At 46.8% G+C, this 22,174-nt stretch overlaps 1 protein-coding gene across 1 annotated transcript; it reads right to left on the bottom strand.

Annotated features, from left to right (window-relative positions):
• Positions 1–15,348: 15,348 nt before the first annotated feature.
• On the bottom strand, positions 15,349–20,584 carry LOC133911917 (protein OBERON 4-like). Its single transcript, XM_062354396.1, has 2 exons — positions 16,581–20,584; positions 15,349–16,095 (listed from the first exon to the last, which is right to left on the bottom strand). The coding sequence occupies exons 1-2, from the start codon at positions 19,966–19,968 to the stop codon at positions 15,545–15,547; spliced, it is 3,939 nt and encodes a 1,312-aa protein (XP_062210380.1). The 5' UTR covers positions 19,969–20,584; the 3' UTR covers positions 15,349–15,544.
• Positions 20,585–22,174: the final 1,590 nt, after the last annotated feature.

The raw sequence follows: 22,174 nt of genomic DNA, 5'->3' as shown, positions 1-22,174 counted from the left end.
CAGAATCACTGCTCTCCATTGGCTTGCATGATAGCCTTGGCCTTCGGGTTTTAAAATATTGAGGGCGGTAATGTTTGATGAAGAATCAGACCTGAGGGAATTCATCATGAGCTTTGAGGCAACAGTTGAATCTGCTGGTGGAGATGACACAATATTGGTGAAGGCCTTTGTGTTGGCAATAAAAGGGATAGCAAGATCTTGGTACTCCGCTGTTGGAATAAGAGTTCGTCTTGTCCCAGCAAGTACGGTGAGTGTTTCTTCTATGGAGGAGACTCAAGCTTGGAAACGAAGTTTGAGAGGAACACCACGAATATATTGATAGTAAAAATATGGACTAGGCGATGCGGAGGTTTTGCAAGACTATCCGTTGTTGGCGGAGGTTTTCGTAAGATGCTTTGCCTCGCGGAGGTTTTCAGAAGTCTCTCCATTTTTACCGGAGCTTTTGTAAGACTCTCCATTTTGCGGAGGTTTTGGGAGTATCTCCGTTTTGGCGGAGGTTTTGCAAGACTATCCGTTGTTGGCTAAGGTTTTCGTAAGATGCTCCGCCTCGCGGAGGTTTTCGGAAGTCTCTCCTTTTTGCCAAAGCTTTTGTAAGACTCTCCGTTTTGCAGAGGTTTTGGGAGTCTCTCCGTTTTGGTAGAGGTTTTACAGGACTCTTTGTTTTTGCCGGAGGTTTTGTAGCACTCTCCGTTTTTGACAAAGGTTTTGTAAGTTTCTCGGTGGTCTTACCTTCTAGGTGGCCTAGGCATGCTACGCCCGTGGTGTGTAGGCTTATCGTGCTCTCGAGAAAACGCCCCGGGTGCACTGCAACACTGTTCACCAAGGGTGTGCCCTGGCACGTGGCATTTATACGACAAAAGCTATGCAATACCTTCCAAGAAACCTAGGCTTGATGCCCTCGCGGTGACCTAGGCATGCTGCGCTTGTGGTATATAAGCATGTCGTGCAACGAGGATTCCTTGCGACAGTATTCCTCAGAGCACTGCATCCTCACATCAAGGTCATCCCTTGATTTGCGGCGTCCACACTACCGAGACTATGCGATGCCTTCCAGGACACCCTGGTATAATCTGCCCTCTGGGTGACCTAGGCATGCTGTGCTGCTATAGGTGTGTGGGCTCCTCTACCAACCAAGGCAAAGATTACCCTCCGGGAAACCTTTTCAGGTGACCTTAGGTTTAGGCAAGCAATGGTTACAAGTGCGTGGGCATGTCACGCCTCCCGAAGAAATCTGTCGGGGGCGCCGCAACTACATTACCAAAGAAGTCCCTTGATAACCGGCATCTATACACTATCGAGGCTATGCAACACCTTCCAGAAAACCTAGGCTTGATGCCTCCGTGGTGACCTAGGCCTGCTGTGTCTGCGGCGTGTAGGCATGTTGTGCAACGAGAATTCCTTGAGATAGCATTCCTCAGAGCACCGCATCACCACCCCCGAGGACATCCCCCGTGGCGTGGCTTCGACACCGCCGATGCTATGCAATGCCTTCCAGGACACCCTGACAAAATCTGCCCTCTGGGTGACCTAGGCATGTGGCGCAGCTGCAGGCGTGGGTTTCGCATAGTTATGTACTAGTTAAGTTTTGGAGTCTACTGTTGGCAATATGCAGCTAATTGCAGTATAAGACATAGCTAGGTCATACGGCTATTCATAACTCATGTCAATTGAAGATGTAACTTAAATTCTATTGCTTATTGCTAAACAGGGATGTAATCTAGATTTACCATTTCTACCTAATGGTTATCTGTTGTAAAAACTTCTAGCAGTAAGGTTGGAGGCCTCCTACATAATTTTATCGTACTGTAAGAAAGATAGACCAGCTAGGTAAACTATCTATTAAGTAATAGTTGGTGTACCTTTGCCAGAATAAGGCATCTATTATGAGGCCTGAAGGCCTCGAAGCCTACGACTAGGCTAGGAGAGGTGGTCCTTGACTCCCTCGCCCCTTAGCCGTTGCCCGGCTATGGGGGTAATCCGCCCGGAGCCTGGCGACGGTGTTTGTCGGAGGTGGAGCCGAATGCTAGTCGAGATAGGTGGTCCTCGACCCCCTCGACCCTTAGTCGTTGCCCGGCTCCGGAGGTAATCCGCCCGGAGCCTCGCGATGGTGTTTTCTAATTCAGTCCTCATCGCTGGGATATTGCACTGTCGGTACTGGAGTTTACCCCAGGCTTCCGGCCCCTGTGTCATCCTTCGCTGGTTCCCTCCTTGGTCAAGTACTCCTCTTGGAAGGTCGTGAGGGTTCGACAATCATTGATGCTGTGACCGCGCCCTGGTCCATGCAGGATACACCCATATGCCTCCGAGGGTACCGGAGCTTGTGGTTGACATTCAGGTCACTGCTGGGGGCCGCGTGCCATGGACCCCCGTGGTTTCCCTAGGTCCTCCTTTCCTTTGGGGAGACCGTCGGGGTCGTCTGGTGAACCAGTTTTCGGAGCTGGAGTGGCTCCGACTGCGCCTCCCTGGACGAGGTGGACTTGGGGTTCCCCGCGCGTGGTTGGTGTCACGAGGGCTGCATCAGAGGCGTTGGCAGGGTCTGCGCACTTGGGGGCATTGCGCCTCTTCAGAACTTTCTTTCGCCGGGGGAGGGGGGCGAGGAGGACGCTGGGTGGACAGATTCTCTGAAGGTGTTGTCTCGCCTGGGGCGTCCCAGGTGCTGTCGAAGGAGATACCATGGGACCAAGTTCAGGCAGGAACATTCCAGGGTTCGATCGCCCAGAACCATTGGAAGGTGGTCTGCTTGGCTGCGACCTCGGTCGCGACCTCTTCTGGTGCAGCGAGGTCTTCGCCATGTAGAGGCTGGAAGGGCTCCGTGCCATTTGGAGTTTCCGTACCGACCCAAGGTTCTGGGTCGATCAAGGACGGAGGAACGCCGTCCCATATGGCAGTGGGGCTGGAGGGTATGCGTGATGTGCACGGCTAAGACAACCATGCATATGGTTGCAACGATGTATATGGCGGCTAACGTGTTGGTGGTGTTTCTAGTAGATTCCTACGTCTCTTTGGCACTTCTGTGTTTGGGATCCCACGGACGGCGCCACTGTTGGAACAAGAATTCATCTTGTCCTAGCAAGTACGGCGAGAGTTTCTTCTAAGGAGGAGACTCAAGCTTGGAGACAAAGTTTGAGAGGAAGGAACATAACGAATGTATTGATAGTAAAAATATGAACTGGGCTAGGGGGAGTATCACAGGAAGACTTGGTGATTATGCTCCTCCGCGCTGTGTTGAGCGGGCTTCTTCTTGCCTCCTTCTTCTAGGTGACCACGACCTCTTATTTATAAGGTAGTACGTAGCTTAGTGTATAAATTAGCATTATGTACAAATATCTTGGACCTGGCTAAATTACTGAGCCTTATCCTGGATAACTACCTTTTACCCTACATAGAAGATAAATATCTGTCATGGTAACTATGTCGGTGTCTACCCCCTGAGGGGTGAGCCGGTTGCCAATTATGGCTTGACGCCGCTTTGCTGGGGGTGTCAGGATGACTTGCATCATGTTGGGGTGTCAGGATAATCACCACTTGCACTGGCATTAATCGCCCGTCACCTCACGTCAGGTCGGTTGTAGGGGGGTGTCCTTTCTTCCCTAATGTTATCTCCAGAGGCCGGCTGCGTCTTTAGGCTTTAGAAGGCCGCATGGACACCAGAGGGGCGGCCCGAAGGGGTCAGTAGCCTCCGAGGATAAGGCCTCCTGCTGAGTTCGGAGGCCGAAGGCTCTGGGGGGGACTTGTTATAGCTTCGAGTCTTTGGAGGGCCATGTACTTGCCGGAGAGGTGGCCCGAAGGGGTTCGCAGCCTCTGGGGATAGGGCCTCCTGCTGAGTCTGGAGGCAGAAGGCTCTGGAGGAACCTTTGATAGTGATCGTCAACCATTATCCTCAGGTTGGTCTATTTTCCCAAACATCCGCCTTACCTCTGGGGTTCTTTTACTCATTGGAGCAGTTGCATGATGCCCTTTTTCTACAATTTCCAGGTCAATCGGGTTGAGAAGATCACAACCAGTGACCTCTTCGTAGTAAAATAGTAGCCGACAGAGCCACTGAAGGACTACATGTGTCGCTTCATACATGTGCGCTGTTAGACAAAGGGCTTGAGTGAGGACACAATCATCGATGCCGCTATCCAGGGCATAAGAGGAGGGTTGCTGGTAGGAAAGTTGACAAGCAAGAGGCCTCATAGTGGAGTAATATGCAAGGTCCAAAGTGGACCATCATCGAAGAAAAGCGAAATGGCAGTGTCAAAAACACCGAAGCCTTATCAATCAAACAAGGACGCAAACACTGCCAGCCGATAGACAAGCCAAAGCACTCGAGGAAAAACGAGCCCCCTGGGTATACCTCGAAGAAAAAAGAAGTCAACCCAATAGAGTTTTCAACTTACGATGTCTTGCAAGAGATCATCGAAGCCCAAGGTGGTGGAGCCTGCAGCAGCCGAAGCGGTAGAGGTCGCAGAGGCCGAGCTCTACGTGATCCAAGCATGTTGTACTGTGACTTAGATGGCAAATGTGATGGTCATGCAAGCAATGTCTACACATTTTAGACATGAAAGAATGCCTAGGGAAGCAACCCTTTGATCCTGCAAGCATAGTGCATCACGCAACACCATATAGGCTAGGCATCACGTGGCAGTTTTAGTAGACCCAGGGTCAGGCTCATGGGCTTCGGTGCAACCATATGTTCTAGAACGTAGCCCAGTTGCGCAAGATCTATGTATAAGGCTGTTCGAAAACAAGCCATTTTCTCTATTTTGCATGATCTTCCGGACAAGAGTGGAGTATGGCTTGCAAGTTTTGACGATTCAGTGACAAAATTCATTATTTTGCAGGATCTCACGGACAACGATCTTCCGTTAGCATGTAAGTTTTTCAATTCAAGGGTTAGATCGCCTGGTCGGTAGCCTTCTTGCCAATCAGATGGTCGGGGGCGAGAGCAGTTTAGGTTTTCCTTGTTATTTTCCTTGTTTAGGGTACCTTTTATGATGTCTCATTATTTTTTCATTTTGGTTGATTACTCATGCATGGGTGCCAAATAAGGAATGAGAATTGTAGCTTGTTTAGTGTCAAGGGTAGGGGCACCTGATGGATATGGGCCATGATGCCACAAGTTCAAACTCAAGTCGAGCGCTGGTTGCCACCGAAAGGCTTATAGAGCTAAGGGCTATCCTAGGCACCACAAGCCTAGCTAGCGAGCGACATGAAAAGCCGGGATCCCCCTGGAAGTAATGACCACTACACGAGCACAATTTTTTTTATATGGAAACAAGTCCTCGAGTACAAAAGATCCGAAGATGTGTGGGGGTTGGTTCTAATGATTTTATTTAAAGTCCATAAGATCCAAAGATGCCACTCAGTGGGTTGAACCAGATAATCCAAAGAAGGGAGCGAGCTGCATACAGAAATGAGTCTACAAGGTCATCGAGCTCCGCCGTGATTCGTTGAACATCGTCAAAACCTGTAGAGACTGCCGAAGCGAGGTCGAGGTCGAGAAAGTGATCGCTGATGCAGGTGAGGGCAAGGTAGACGTTGAAGACTCCGATCTCAAAGAGGTGGTCACCAACAGTCTTGCGAAGCCTCTGCTCAAGGTCACCTGCCTCCTTGGAGGCAGCCAAAAACTAGTCGATATGACTGTTCGCGGTATCCCCGAGAGTTGGGCGGACATGAATGTCAACGAATTGGAGTAATGAGTCAAAGTGGGTGAACGCCTGACTAAGGCAATCACTATGCCTGCCGTTGGTCATTCTCCCTTGACGTCTGCTCCAAGTACCTTTGCATCGCGAGCAGTTACTCCTGGCAAACTGGTTGGAAATAGGTCACAGAGCGCGCAAGGGTTGGCTAGTCAGGCATTACTCCTTGTTGCGATCTTAGCCGCCTTTGCCACATCCTCTACCGTTCTCGCCATCAGGATGCCTAGGAGCTAGGTGAACTTCCCGTGAGGATGCTGATCGAGTAGGACCAGCCCTGCGCGAGCTGCTCCTTTGGCTCGTTGGCTTCCAGCCCAATGCTCCTCAGTGCCCCCCTGCATCACCATAAATGTAGTTCAAAGAAAGTCGTGGGTCATCTGCTCATCCTCCATCAGCTTGGATTGTTGAGCAACGAGCACATCCCTCTTCGCATGAAATATGTTCTTCTCCTATTGAAGTGTGGCATTCTCCCACTGAAGCACGTGCCTCGCCTCCTTTTCCTCGGCCACAAGCCTCTCTAACTCGGCGCATCTGCGGACTATCTCCTCCTTCTTAGCGATCAGTTGGCTGATGGAGGCAAGGAGGCTGGCGACCAGGGAGAGCAGGTCAGAGGCTAGAGCAGGCACCGGAGGAGGCACAAGGGTCATGGCGAGCACTTTAGGTGGTGTTGGGACCATGACTGTCTGGTGGATGGAATGCTCGGCTGAGGCACCTAAGGAGGAGTTTCTATCAGAGTCATTGATGGGGTGGAGGACCTACAACGACAACAAGTTATGGGGTCAAGGAAAGAACACGAAATGTCTACACCTAATCAGGGGACTTACCATGTGGTCGGAGGGGTAAGCACAACTCTTGACTTCGCAAAACCACTGAGTTGACCCGACGGGGAGGCCACATCCGTCATCGTGCCGTGGACAGATGATGTCCCACGGGCGCATTTGAATTCTTCCGTGGAGGCCAAATTCTTCATCAACCTTTTTCCCCCTTGAACGGAGACTTGACGATTAGACTGGTCGGACCTAGCTAGCTCAGGGAGTGATTGATCGCTCCCCCGGTGGCTGGCACCGCTCGCTGTACCTCCACCTGTGGTCGACTTTTGACTACGAGCAATTTGGTGCCAAGCTGGCTCAGGGTGAGACTGGTGCTCCTCTGTTGACCAGCGCTATGCGCAAGATCTCCACCTATGGTCAACATATGACCCAGAGCGGTCTGGCTACCTCTGTGACCAAGTGTATCAGAGGCACAACCATATTGATCAGGAGGAGGCGGGGCCACACCCTTTTGGGCTCCCGAGTGGAGATCAAGATGAAATCCACTCCCAAGAGTGGCTTGGCCAGAGGCCCCCAAGACCTCATTGATGACCAGGTGCAGTATGTCGACTTTAGGAAGACCCCGCAAATTGTGTCAACTATGACAATCCAGGTCATAAGACAGCTCGAGGGTGGAAATTGTGGAAATGCTAAACTTACCCTCATGCGTCGTGTTCTCTCTGGAGGGGTGAGATCACATAGCAGAAGGGCACCAACCAAAGGACCGTCTTTCCTCAGGTAGCCCAGCATTAGGATTCGATCTCACGAGCTGACGACATCATCAGTAAGATTTGAATAACAAAAGGGGTGTGAGAGGTCGCACACTTTTTGGAAGAAAGGGCAGTACAGAGGATTCAACTACTGGGTAGCCTGTGAAGCTCGATCGGGTCTCGTCATTCAACCCGGAGTACATGAACGTTGGGTGTGCTCACCTTTGCAGGGGACACAGTCAGCCGTTTGTTATAGTCACGAGCGACGACCAACCCTGTTAGCCTGGCTTTTCAAAGCTGGCCAACTCATTTGACTAGGGTCAATAGCTCGGGGGTGGTCATGGGCAAATTCCCCCAGTTCTCTGTGATTTGTACCGACGTGCTCGACACGCGAAGGTTGTCCAAGGAATCATCGGTCGTGAGGTAGAACCAATCCTCCCTCCAGCCCGATCACGATGACTTGAGGCCCACCTCGATGTAAGAGTTCACGACACCATCGCGGAGGTGGAACCCGTAGCTCCCAGTGGCTGGGCCGGCCACCGACCGAGCTGTGTAGAAGAACCAGAATAGGTTGAGGTATGGCTCGACCCTGACAAAGTTCTCACATAGGTGAGCGAAAATGCTCAATATGAAAATGGAGTTGGGTCGAGATGGAGGTGGCAGATGTCGTAAAAATAAATGACGGTTGTGAAGAACTCGGAGAATGGCAGCACGAGGCCTACCAAAAAGAATGAGATGAACAGTATGACCTCCCCTTGGTGAAGGGGAGGGGGCGACACGCTCTCCGCACAGTAGTACCCTATGGAAAGGCGGTGGTGTAGCGAAATGGCCCTACTAATACATGATTGTGATTTTGGTGATTAATGGCAACATAGTCATTGGGACTAACATGCTTGTCAAGAATATATGTTAGTAGGTCTTATGGATGCAATACATTAAGAAGCCACCGCTGTCAGGATAAAGTTTGATTGAATTAGAGAAGTCCCAAGAGAATTGGCCTCACCGGAAAGTTTAGTATTTAGGAATTTCCACTCGCCAGAGCATTATGCACAGAGGCTGATAGCCTCACCGGATAGTCTGGTGCTCCGTGGTTAAACTCACCGGAGTATTTCTGAGGATCTCACTGGATAGTCTGGTGATCTGCACAGGGTAACACCGGAGTATTTGTTGCAGAGAAGAATGCAAGGGCAAAAGGCTGAAGATCAACCTACCGGATGGTCCGATGCTTGGTTTTTGCACACCGGAGTATAGCACCAAAGCATTTCTTGCAGAGGTGATTGTAAATGCTGAAGAATGAAGATCAACTATCCGCATAAGCTGGTGATCACAGAGATAGTTGCACCAGAGAATTTCCAGAGAAAACAAGAGAAGGTTTTCTGAGGTTGTACTCACCGGATGATCCGGTGTTAGTACTACTAATGTCATTGGATCATTCGGTGTTAAAAGCTTTTCTGAGCCATTGGAAAAACGGCTAGTTGGAGGGTTTGAGGCTATAAATACCCCTCAACTCAGTCATTTGAAGGTGTGGCATGCTGTTGGAGTCTAGATGAAGCTCATACACACTTTAGAAGAAATCCAAGCCACCAAAGTGCTTAAAGTGATTATCCAGGGCAATTGACCACAAGAGCATAGAGTGTTTAGTACTTATAGGCCTAGAGTGAGTTGTAGCTAGGTGTTGTAGCTTAAAGAAGGGATTAAGGAGTGATCCTAGCTTGTACCGAGTTGTACGTTGGTGCCTTGGAGTCTTGGTGACTCGTCAACATTTTGGGCCTTGGTGGCTCAAGCTTTTTGATCCTCTGACTTGGTGTGGAGCAGCGGCAAGACACATGTACAGGGACGTGGATACCCTTTCCTTGGTGTCTCAAGCTCCGAAGCAATCACGATGGCAAATGACCGGAAGAGAGTCTAGTGGTGAGACCTTACCTTGGTGCCTTGGTGGCTCATCATGCTTGAGACCTTGTCTTGGTTACTTGGTAGCTCAAGAGCCGTGATCGTAAGAGTCGTGTCGACCGGGAGAATATCCTTTGTGGAGCTCCAACATGGACTAGGGGTGGCATTCATGCTATCGATACCACAGGATAAAAATCCCTTTTGCTGAGTTTCTCTCTCTACCTTATTTACGTTTTTTTACATTTACATACTTGCAATTTACCATGCTAGAGTAAGTTGCAACGCTCTTGAGCGATAGTAGACACACTAGATAAACTTAGAGCACATTTAGACAGAAATTGAGATAGGTTTATCTTGTGAAGTTTTTTTGAGCCAATTTTGTTTAGATTTCTAAGTGTCCTAATTCACCCTCTCTTAGGGCGTCATCGTTCCTCACAATTGGTATCACAGTCTCGTGCTCTTGATAGGCTTTATATCCTAGAGTTGTGACGTCTAGGGTTGAGATGGATACACATAGCACTCCACATTTCGATGGCACTAAATTTCTCCGATGGAAAATTCTAATGACTTGTTATTTGCAAGCTAAAGACTTAGATGTTTGGAGAATCACCGAGGAAGGGATGAGACATCGCATCACCAAGAGGCAATTAGATGCATTGACGAAGAGTATCCTTTTATCATCTTCGAATATTATTGCATTTAATCATATTTATTCTCTCACCAATACACATGATATTTAGAATAGTCTCATTGAAATACATGAAGGCACATAGGATATACGTAATGAGAAATATCATGTGCTTATTACTAAGCTCAGTAGCATCAAATAATTTGCCCATGAAAGTGCTAATGACATGTACTTACGTTTGAATATTCTTCTCAATGAGATAAATAGGCTAGGTTTGATGCCAATTGACGATGATCAAGTGGTGAGAAGAATACTTTAAGCTCTTCTTCTAAAGTACAAGTTGATAGTCTCCATCATCTACGATAACAACGATATCAAGAAGATGACTCCAAGTCAAGTGCTCGGCAAAATCACCACCGATAAGATGACTATGAACATGGGGGGTGGAAGCCTCTTCCTCATCCGACACTAAGAACCTTGCTCTCACAAGCAAGCAAGCACCATGCTCACACATAAAGGTGAAGATGAGGAGGCAAGAGCAAGAGTCAAGATCAAGCGAAGATGAAGATAAAGATAAAGAGAGCAATGAAAATGATGAGCAAAGCACATCAAGTGATGAAGAAATAGACCTTGAAGTCACCAAGATCAACTCTCAAGTGGAGAAGAACATCAAGAAGATCAATATCAAGATTGATCAACGAATCTCCATAAAAGACTTGGTTAAAACAATTGATCGCATCAAGAAGGAGAAGAAGACAAAGTGCAAGAGGGAGACAAGGGGAAGAGCTAAAGAATTTGCAAGCATGAGAAGATGAGTGAGTGAAGATGAAGATTCATGTTCAAGTGATGAGAGCTTCACCACCCACTCCTCCAAGAGAAGCTCGTTTTCAAGATCATCATCACACAAGTTGTCATCACGCAAGTCATCACACAAGTACCTTATGGTCAAAGGTATGGATAGTGATGTAAATGATGATAAATCCAATGAGTATTCTCCTTCCTACGATAAACTCCTTCATTTGATCAATGAGCAATAAATGACCCTTAAGAAATAATCAAAAGAGCTTAAGAAATTTAATGCACTTAATGACATTCATGCTACCTTTGATTCTAATTATGAACAATTATTGAGCAAATTTAATTTGCTAAACAAGGAGCATTAAGAGCTTAAGGCAAAATTTGAGTGCATTGAATCTCAAACTAAGATCCCTTTGGAGCAATCTATCTCTCTATTTAATTTTAATCCTAAGGTAGATGCTTGCACTTTTTGTGATGATTTAATTGATGTATCTAACTCACCCCTTTGCAATGAGATATGTGTGGAGAATATTCTTGTAGAACAATCTAATGACCTCATTACTCAAGAGAATGATGAGCTCAAGCAAGAAGTGGAAATACTTAAGAAGGACTTGGCAAAATTGAAGGGCAAGAACCATATTCAACCTTCTCAAGATAAACATGCTATTATGGTGAAGAACCTTGTGGAGGGGTCCACCGTGACATGTTTTAAATGTCATCAAGAAGGTCACAAGTCATTTCAATGCAAGCAAGTCAAGAAGGAGATTAAGGAGAAGAACAAAGCAATGAACCTCTCCAACAAGACCTTTAACATGTACACCAAGTCCAACTACAAAATCAAGACTAAAAGCAACCACTAAAAGCTCAAGAAGAAGAACAATGGTAAGGTGGTTGCACATATGGTTGAGAGAAAGAATTATATGTGGAACCAACCAATTTAGGTGCCTAAGAAAGTCATCATCAACATGAATAGGCCCCAATCGATTTAGGTTCTAAAGAAGACTTGAAGCCCGATGTGTCTGTAAGGATTTGGAGACTTCACTCCCAAAATGAAGTAAATGTTCAAGCAAAGAAGCCAACTGTATAAGATTGAGCACTTTGATGAAGATCATGATCATCATATACCAAAATCCCTATCCAAAGATAAAAAAGTTAATGGAGCTATATGCAAAATCTTTCAATTTTTGTAGCTCATTTGCCTTGACTAGGATTGCATATGCTTATTTCACTTTATTGCAATACCTAGTGTAGATTTTTATATGGTAGATTGCTTATGTTTCTCTATTTCTTATGAGCAACCCACATGATCCTTGTTTATCTTTTTCAATTGATATCAATAGCTCATATCCTTACAATTGGTATATCTTTTAAATAAGTATCATTTCATATGGATCAGGATTTATGAAGCTCTCTCCCATGTGCTCTAATGTTCTTCCACGAGTTTAACATATGTTTGTCCTTTTTAGATTGTTAACAAAGGGGGAGAAGTTTGATGACCAAAACAAGAAGCAAGAGACAAGATGTCTAGGAATGCCGAAGTTGAAAAAGGAGAAGAAGAAGAAGATACAAGAAGCAATATGAGACACCTAGGTTGACAAAGGGGAGAAGTTCTTGCATGGGTCGATGAAGAGAGATAGTAACAATGGAGAAAAGGGGAGCCACAACAAAGGAAGACTAAATGGTAAGAACATGCATTCAAGCAATATGATAAGATTTTGTGTTCTTTATGATTGGTATCATTTATTATTTGCCACTTATTTTGGTTGTGTTGTCATCAATCACCAAAAATGGTGAGATTGTAGCGAAAATGACCCTATTAGACTATGATTGCAATTTTAGTGATTAATAACAACATAGTCATTGAGACTAACATATTTATCAAGAATATATGTTAGTAGATCTTATGGATACAATACATCAAGAAGTCACCACAACTAGGACATAGTTTGACTGAAGTGGAGAAGTCTCAGGAGAAATGACCTCACCGAAAAGTCCAGTGTTCAGAAGTTTGCACTCACCAGAGCATTGTGCATAGAGGCTGATCGTCCCACTGGATAGTCCGATGCTCTGTGTATTGAACACACTGGAGTATTTCTAATAAAGGGGGAGAAGGCTGAGGACCTCACTAGATAGCCTAACCGGATAGTCCAGTGATCTGCATAGGGTAACACCGGAGCATTTCTTGTAGAGAAGAATGCAAGAGCAGAAGACTGAAGATTAACCCGCCGGATATTCCGATGCTTAGTTTGTGCACACTGGAATATAGCATTGTAACATTTCTTGCAAAGGCGACTGCAAGTGCTGAAGAATAAAATTCAACTCACCGCATAGTTCGATGATCAGAGAGATAGCTGCACCAGAGCATGTCAGGAAAAACAAGAGAAGGTTTAACTCATCGGATGATCCAGTGTGAATAGAATAAACACCGGATGAATGCATCAAAGCATTTTATACAGAGAGACTTCAAAGGCTTGGATGACTAAAGATAACTCATCGGAAGGTCCAGTGATGGATTTAAAGACACACCGGAGTGTCCAGTGTTCACAGAGACTTTGAGTGGAAGTCCAACGGCTAGTTTCTGAGGTTGTACTCATCGGATGATCCGGTGTTAGTACTACTATTCTTATCGGATCATCTGGTGTTAACAACTTTTCTGAGCCGTTGGGAAAATGGCTACTTGATGGGTTTGAGACTATAAATACCCCTCACTCAATCATTTGAAGGTGTGGCATGCTGCTAAAGTCTAGAAGAAGCTCATACACACTTGAGAAGACTCCAAGCCACCAAAGTGCTTAAAGTGATTATCCAAGGAAATTAAGCACAAGAATAGAGTGTTTAGTACTTATAAGCCTAGAGTGAGTTGTAGCTAGGTGCTGCAGCTTGAAGAAGGGATTAAGGAGTGATCGTAGCTTATACCAAGTGGTACATCGGTGTCTAAGAGTTTTGGTGACTCACTGGCATCTTGGGCTTTGGTGGCTCAAGCTTGTTGACTCTTCGACTTAGTACGGAGTAGCAGCAAGACACGTGCACGGGGATGCAGAGACCTTTGCCTTGGTAGCTCAAGCTCTAAAATGATCACAGCGGCAAGTGACCGGAAGAGATGCTAATGATGAGACATTGCCTTGGTGGCTTGGTAGCTCATCGTGCTTTAGACCTTGTCTTGGTGACTTGATAGCTCAAGAGCTGTGACCGGAAGAGTCGTGCCGACCAGGAGCATATCCATTGTGGAGCTCCAACATGGACTAGGGGTGGCATTCGTGCCATCGATATCATGGGATAAAAATTCCTTATGCCAAGTTTCTCTCTACCTTATTTACGTTTTTGTATTTACATACTTGTAATTTACCTTGCTAGAGTATATTACAATTCTCTTGAGTGGTAGAGTAGACACACTAGATAAACTATTTAGATATAAAGTGAGATACGTTTATCTTGTGAAGTTTTTAGAGCCAATTTGGTTTAGATTTCTAAGTATCATAATCTCTCCTCTTAGGACGTCACCGTTTCTCATAGGTGGGTAAGCAGGCCGGCCTTGTGCTGCTCCTTCAGCCTCGTCGTGTCGCACTTGGATCTGGGAAAGGCAGAATCGCTACCGGTGTGCGCCATCGAATTGCGATGGAAGATGCTGCAAGGGCAAGGATAGAGAGAGAGGGTGGATGAGACGAAGAGCTCTAAGTGCAAAAAAGCTTATGGGCGATGGAAGACGGTGAAGAGATTCATGGGGAGTTATGGATGTGCCAATTTAAATGATGCACGTGGGGAACCGAAATTCCTTTGGATCTAGCGGCAATTAATGTTTCTCTCCCATATTTTTTCTCTCCCACTTTTTTCTCCCTCTCTGGGTGTTTAACCTCCCTCGGGATACGATTTTATAAGTCAATCATTAATTTGGGCTGCTTCGACAACCACTCCCTAGGTAAATTTACGATCACCTGGGGCCCAGGTGATGGGAACGAACCCGTCCACGACCACATGACATGTAACGACCACGGACCCCGCAGCGAACCACTTAGTCCACCATAACCACAAGAGAGCTTAAGGGCTCTTATCGATGTAATAGGTAAGGGGGTGTCTCACGTGACAGGTCTCGCACCGCCAAGTGTCAACATGCAGCAGATATTGTCTAAGACCATGTCCACACCGCACGACTAGGGTAAAGCTCGCACGACCAGCCCCCTAGTCGCGTAGCGAGGTCCTACCCGGTCAAGTCTCATCTAATGCTGCATACTTGAGTGTTTTTCCTTCTCTAGGCACTTGCTTTCGGCGTAGCATGGTCATCGGGCAGTGTGGAAATTGCAGTGACTCGTCTCGTAGCATTTAATACCGTGGGATGGTCTGACAGGTGGGCGTGCTGATATTCGATGATGGTGCAAGACGCGCAAGACAACAAGAGCAAGGCAATCATGCCTATCTAACGGCATGATGTGCTAGGAGTAGTTAACTCCATCATGCATAGATCTGTCACGGGATTTGGCATAATCCATTTGTTTGTGCATCTTTTTCTCTAGTATATAAAGGGATCAAGACTGTGTTTGTAAATAGAAAAGATATTCTATCACAAATTCATAAGACAATACACATGACGTAGAACTATTATCTCACGGAAGACATGAATCTAGATAAACATCGGTGTTCTTGAATCCAAATTGATACATGAGTATAGAAAACACGGATCAACACACTCGTCGTCCAATATATCCCAGATTATTGTTAAGGATCATCCCGACACTAGGTAACAACGCATGTGCAAGTAAATAATTATTCAGATTATATATACATCAAGAACTAAAGTTCAGTGCTCATCATTTTGCCTACGTGAATGAAATGATCCGTAAGAGAAAAGGACTCTATATCACAATAGTAGAGAAAAATCTTACAGTATGCAAGTCCTAGAAGAAGAGGGAATAAAAACAGAACGAGAGTAACACTTACTGACTTACAACAATATGTGCAGGCTTCCTTCAATAAGTTGACAGCAAATTACGAATCCTACAACTAACTACAAGTCGTAACCACAGTTCATGTGCTTCAATTTTGTTTCAACGCCTCCATTTTCAACAACAATTCCCTAATGCCAGCTTTCATCCTTGTTTTCATGCTGAGAAACTGATGGTGTGTCCTTTCAATGACTTGGAGTTCTTCAATCTTTTGCTTGCGCCGCCCTTGTAACTCATTAATGTTGAGTTTATCAATTTGAGCAGCATAATCTTCCTCAATTCGTGCACTTTTTACCATGACAATGCGTTCCAGATTGTCAGCTTCGTTACGTGCATCATTGGCACGGTCCTGGTACATATTTGCTTCAGCTTGCTTTAACCTGACCAGGCTATCCAGTTCATCAATTACAGGCTTATTATTGATTGCCTGAAATTCAGGTTCACCAGATTTTCTATGCACAGATGGGCTCCCTGTGGCAGAAAGTGTAGTTGTTTTTTCTAAAACTGGAAGTCCCTCTAAGGTAAATGGTACCCATGCTGCTTTCCGACTTGAACTAGGAATCCCATCTATTCCTTGAGCAATGCTGCATGGGATGCCTTTCAGTGGTACTGATGGACCAGTGCCCATGTTAGCATAATCATCTGGAATTGGAAAGTGGAGAGTTAGAATGGTTTTGTCTGCTGACAATATACAGCATGTCTATCCATATGTCAACATCATGATCATCGGAAATTCAGAACATGGATCACAAAAGCTTTTAGCCCAAAGCTCCCATCTAATAGTGTTTTCCCCTCGCTAGAGATGGTTACAAACTACGAGTTGGATGCTGCCAGTTTCAGTGCCCCCTGTTTCCTAAACTAGAAAACAGAAATCCTACAAGATGATTGGCTGCTCTTGCTCTTTTTTTTTTGAAAGTGAAGCTGCTCTTGCTTTGTGGATCAAGCAACGAGTAACAGCAACGCAATGAAAGTAAGCATCTTTAATGAAAACAGAAATCCAGTTACTAATCTGATTTCTACTTCCAGATAAGAAAAACCTGGCATGGTGGAACACAATAAAAGCAAGCATCTTCAATGAACATGGATATGATACAATTATATTTCATTAACTATGATTAGTAGCTTACCAGAAAAGAATGCAACAACGCATTTCACAACTTCGGGAAAATACGTCTTGTGTTCCAACATAATTAGCATCTGCTTTACAAAGTCCTTGACCCTCTTACCCCTTGCATCATCACTAGCAGAAAATACTCTTTCCACATACTGTAGCTCCCTAATCAGCGCCTCCATCCTCCATTGCCTTGCACATGTTTGAAAAACTTCCTTCACAAAACCAAACATCTCTGATGGATGTCCACATGCAGTACAATGAAATTGCATCTCCGTAGTGTTGTATGCCCCTGAAGCACTTTGCCCCTTTCGAATCAGAGAGTGATGTATGCCACAATCTGTATGGCACCAATGAAGACATACATCACAACCAACCCAACTACAAGTATTAGATGCTGAATCAAACTTCGAGCAGACAATGCACATGCAAGAACTACAGAAACCAGTCTTCCTTTGACAAATTTTACAATCACAATCATCCACTGGCAGAACGCTTTGGCATGAGAAATTAGGACATTTCAAGTTGAGAAAAATGTCAACTAAATCAGAGGTAGCAACACTACTACTTTTCTGTATAAAATATGGAAGACCAGTCTTCAAAGCAACAAGTATCTCCATCAAAACCCTCGGAGATGTTCGTAAAATATCACTATTCAAGTCAGATCTTTTTTTAAGTGCCTCCTGCAATGCAATTATTTGTCCTCTTTTATCTGGATCGACTATGATCTCAGAAATGGCCTCCCTCAAATATGTTATAGAATTGTCTGTCATCTCTTGAAGCATCCTTCCTGTGTGATGCAAAGGTTCTGAAACAACCTTGGAAATAACCCTCTCAATGACACCAGCACCGTTAATAACAAGCTGTTCCCCCTCCTGCCGTTCACCGCTTGTAAGACTGCTGCTACTTTTTTCTCTTGTAAGCTGCCTTCTACTATGTTCCAATCCAGAATCGTGAGAACCACGACTATGCCTTTGCGACAAAACTCCTGGGATCCTTGCATGTCTTTGTAGGTCATTGGGCATCCCATTGTTACGCCAATTTATACCAACCAAAGTATTATCTGGCATATGGCCGTTTTGGAGTACTCTCCCTTTCTGTGTAGATTCATTAGACAACTGAGGTTGCCATCCTGCACCATTGCTCATCTGATCAACTCCCATAAACAAAGGTTTGCTGCCTACTGAATGCTCATAATTGTCAATTGAATGTTGGGTGAATGAGCAACTAGGATTGTGACCAAGTGTTTGAGAATTAGTCAATGATATGGAAGCTGTGAACCCATCTGAATTTGTGCGGAAAGATGACGATGGTAACGGCTGAGAGCATGTTGAATGGACTAGAGAATCACTTTTGGGAATTGAACACTTAAATTCAGAATTCTGTAAACAACCTGATAAGCTCAGCGAAAGATCAAGTTTCCCAATCTTGACTGCGTCATTTTCCTGCTTTACAGAAGTAGTTGAAGCAGATTTTGATGTTTCTGTTGGTTCTATGCCAAGCTGCAACGTTGAGTCAAGACCTCTTACAACTGAATTTGCACGGTCAACTTTATCTTTCTTACTAAGGACATCAAATGCTATGCCATTTCCTTTATCTTCTGCCCTTGGCTCCCTTGTCACCAGATTTGCATTGGCAACCTCTTCCTTAATACCCCCAGCATGCTCTTTGGTTGGTTGAAGGAACACATTGGCACCTTCTGCTTTGGCCTCCATATAAAATCTTTTTACTTGATTTTCATGCATAGCTGCCTCTTCTTTTGCAAATGTGGTTTCCTCTAATGCACCTCTTTTTTCACAATGATCCATCTCGAGTCCCTCTTCTACAGGCTGAGATGCAACATATTCAGTTGGTTCATCCATCTTCTCTTTAATCACAGTTAAATTTTCAAATTCCTCTGCCCCATCGGATGAATTACTTTGTCCCGCCACACCTGTGGTATTGGCAGTTCCATCTAGTGTCAGCTCTCCTTCATGCATCGCTTCCTTCAGCATACCAGAATAACCGACCGGTTCAGGGGCATCAACAGTATCGGCAGTTTCATCTAGTATTGTCATTTTTTCCTGCAATGCCCCCGGTAGCAGACCAGAAGTAGTGCCAATTTCAACCCTATCAACAGCATTATCAGTTCCAACGTGCTGCATCACTTCTTCCTGAAGAATTTCCTGCAGCATACCAGACGGACAGCTCTGCACAACCTCATTAACAGCACATGCAGTTCCGTCAAACACCAATGCTTCCTCCTGCAGCACTTCTTGCTGCATAATGGGTGAAGTGCTCTCCCCAATCTCATCAGCAGCACTGCAAGTCTTGTGTAATACCGTCACTTCCTCCTGCAGCGCCCTTTGTCTTAAACTGGATGAAGCACCCTTTCCAACTTCATCAATATCATTGATAGTTTCATCTCGTGTTGTCGCTTCTTCCTGATCAGCCTCCTTCAGGATACTAGAGGTGGTGTTCTGCCCAACCACACCAACAGAGTTGTTAGCCTCTTCTTGTGGCTTCACGTCCTCCTGCAGTGCTACCTGTTGCATGGATGAAGTGCTTAGCCCAAACTTACTAGCATCACTGGCAGCTGCATCTTGTGCTTGCACCTCATGTCCTCCCCCGACTTCCTCAGCAACCTTCAAGGCAGACTCCTCACGCCCTTTATCCATTGCTTTCCCTGCTTTTGCCAATATACCATCCCTTCGCTTGCCTTCCTCCTTCCCTGCATTATCAGGGTCAGATGCACCAGTCGCTCCCTTACAGTGAGTTCCAAAATCCGCTGGGACTTCAGGATCCACTTTCTTCAACTTGCCTCGCTCCGGTCCCTTCTCCTTTGCACGGCTTGGCCCAACCTGCTTCCGATGCTCCACGGCAGCAGACCAGGCCTTGGGCTCGGTATCTTGTGCGACCTCCCCTTCCTCCATCTCACTGATGCCGGAGCTTTTCCTCAATTTCTCTACCTTCGCAACCTGTAACCTCCTCCTCGGCTCACTGGGCGATCGCGACCGTGAAGGCGGCGGCGGCGCAGGCAGCGAAGCCGCTGACAGCCTGTCTGGTGCCCTGTACCCGTGTAAACCCTCTGCGTCCCTCCATCCGCCACCTGGGCGCCGCCACGACGAGCTGCCGTCCCCATCCCGCCGAGACCGGTCGCGCTCCGACCGGAACCCCTTGGGGAACTCCCGGCGGAACCCGGAAAAGCTCTCAGATCGCTGCATCGACCGGTCCCCTCCGTACTCCCGCGGCGAGGGGTACTCCCGGTACCTGTTGTCGTAGGACCCGCCGCCAAACCCCTTCCGGCGGTCCAGCCTGTCGCCCTCATACACCCTCGGCGGCCCCCGCCGCGGCGGGGGCCCGCGGTCGTAGAACCTCCGCCGGTCGTCGTCGAGGCCGTCGCCGTACGACCTCTGCCTCTTCATGCTGCCGCGGAGACCCCTCGGATGCCGAGAAGGGTGCGGTGCGGTGCGGTGCTCAGGAGAGATAAGGAAAGCGAGGAGCAGCGCGCGGAAGGAAAGGAGTGCGAGAGATGGCTACCGATCCCGCCCCCATCCGCTGCCGTCCCTGTCCTCGTCTCTAGCCGCCTCCGCTTGCTTCCGGGTCACTCCTCTCGCTGGCTCCCGGCCACTCCCTCCCAGTCGTAGTCAACGGCCGTCGCCTGGATTTGGACCCGGATCGGCGATTTTCCTCCACCCAACCGCGGTAACATGCCCCCCCCCCCCCCCCGGGTTTTCACCGCAGACAGGGGCCAGCGACACGCGGCTCCTCCGTACCGATGCCGCGCGGTCGGCGTGCCACTGACTTGCGGGCGTGAGGCTCGCCGGGGCCCGGCGTCAGGGGGCGGCCCGGTACGGAGAAAGTGAGGTGGGCTGCCCCGCTGCCCGCTGCCCGCTGGACACGTGCGGTAGTCTTCCGCCCACACCACGTGAGAGCCGATGCGGACTGGCAAAGCGCAGAGAGCAGATCCGGCGCGGGCGACGGAACAGGCGACGCCAGTGCGGCGGCGCGGCGCGGCGCGTGGTGGGATGGGAGAGGGGTGGTGGGTGTGGTAGAGGCGGGATGGGGGGGGGAGGGGGTTGGGGTTTCTGGTGGCGAGTCCGGGATGCGGCGGGGTGGTTGTTGGGTTGGATTGATGGTGGGGGAGGACTGGGGAGTGGGTCAGCTTTGACTGGTGTTTCCCTAGGTCGGAGAGAAAATGAATCGGCACTTTGACTTTGTTGACCTCCACGCTTGCCGCTGCCATCCCCACTACTCCAGTCCAACAACCACTCCTCGGAGTCCCGGAAAGTCGGTGGCCTGGGAGGCTGGGCCAATACTGGGTTTGTTGCCGCCCAAATCTCAGATGGACTCTCCATAGAGGCCCGTTAAGAAGCCCACTTATGTTAACCTTTTTATTTTCAAAGGAACGCCCAGTTACGTTATCGCTCTACGACGGCCATTACACTCCAAAGTCCAAACAACACCAAGTGCCAGTTCATTTTTTGCAACTGTGATACTTTCGTGCCATCGTTTTCTAATCATTTTCCTTTGGATTTACCTTTCAGAAAACACCAAGGATGTCTCTTTTGGATCACCTTCATGATATGAATCAAAGGACGAAATTTAATCTAGCGTATTCCCGACCAAGTTTCTTTTTTTAAAAGGAAAAGTCCAACCAAGTTTCTTGCTTTCTCGTATCTACACTATAAAGAGCAAAAGCAAAACATCATATGCCCACCAAAAAGTGCATAGGGGACAACCAGCACCTTCAAATCTATAAAGATCTATAAACGATGTAATAATCAAGATTTGATTCAGGTCTTGTCATTGCATCCAAAGGCCAAAGTCACGATGTCCGTCCCCGACTTTACGTGCACCACATACGGTTGGTATTTCCTTCCTCATTGAATCCAAATTAATTAGGGGGCAAATATCAAACAAGCTAATTAGGAAATTATGTGCAAAAATCAAGCAAGCTAATTACCGAATCATGACTAACTTATAAACCCCAATCAATTACCAATCAAATATCAATTAATCTATCGATTTGGAATTATCTCATGCCTCCGTGTTACTATAATCATGGAAAGTAATCCCTATTTCTTGCCCTTCCTCTTTTCTTTCCGCACATAATTTACTTCTTGATCTCTCCTTCCCTATTGTCCGCGCCCACCCCAGCCGCGACCCGTGATAATCCCGCGCCACGGTCATGATCCTCCTGGTGGCGGCCTCCTCCACACGTGCTGAGGGCTGCAGTCACGCTTCTCGCTCTGTATGGCGCCGACGGTGGCCTCCTCTGATCCACATGTCGTGAGTCATGACGGTCGCGATGGTCTGTGCATGACGAATGTCGCTGTTACGCCTCTGCCGAGCGGCAGCTTCCTCCGTGCGTTCCGAGCGGCGGCTTTTTTAGTATGCCATCATGCACAAAAGATCAGTCATCACTCTGTGTTCTTTCCAACGCCATCATGCCGATGAATGCACATATTTTAGAGCTTTGCAAATATATAATGTCTATAGATCATACCAATATTTTAGAGTACACAATTTTATTTCATATAATAGATACAATATTTATAGATTATTCTGATGTGTTTTTATACATAATGTAAGAACTTATTTGGTTTTATAGGAAAGAATAGGTGCGAA

This window comes from Phragmites australis, chromosome 3, assembly GCF_958298935.1.
Source record: "Phragmites australis chromosome 3, lpPhrAust1.1, whole genome shotgun sequence".
Classification (NCBI taxonomy): Eukaryota; Viridiplantae; Streptophyta; class Magnoliopsida; order Poales; family Poaceae; genus Phragmites; species Phragmites australis.
The sequence above is the reverse complement of the archived record's forward strand: the minus strand, read 5'-3'. Positions and strand labels throughout refer to the sequence as shown.

Coding starts and splice junctions, on each gene's coding strand:
- LOC133911917 (XM_062354396.1), bottom strand. CDS start 19,968: ATGAAGAGGCAGAGGTCGTACGGCGACGGCCTCGACGACGACCGGCGG. Junction 16,096..16,580: donor CGTTGTTGCATTCTTTTCTG/GTAAGCTACTAA, acceptor TTCCAATTCCAG/ATGATTATGCTAACATGGGC.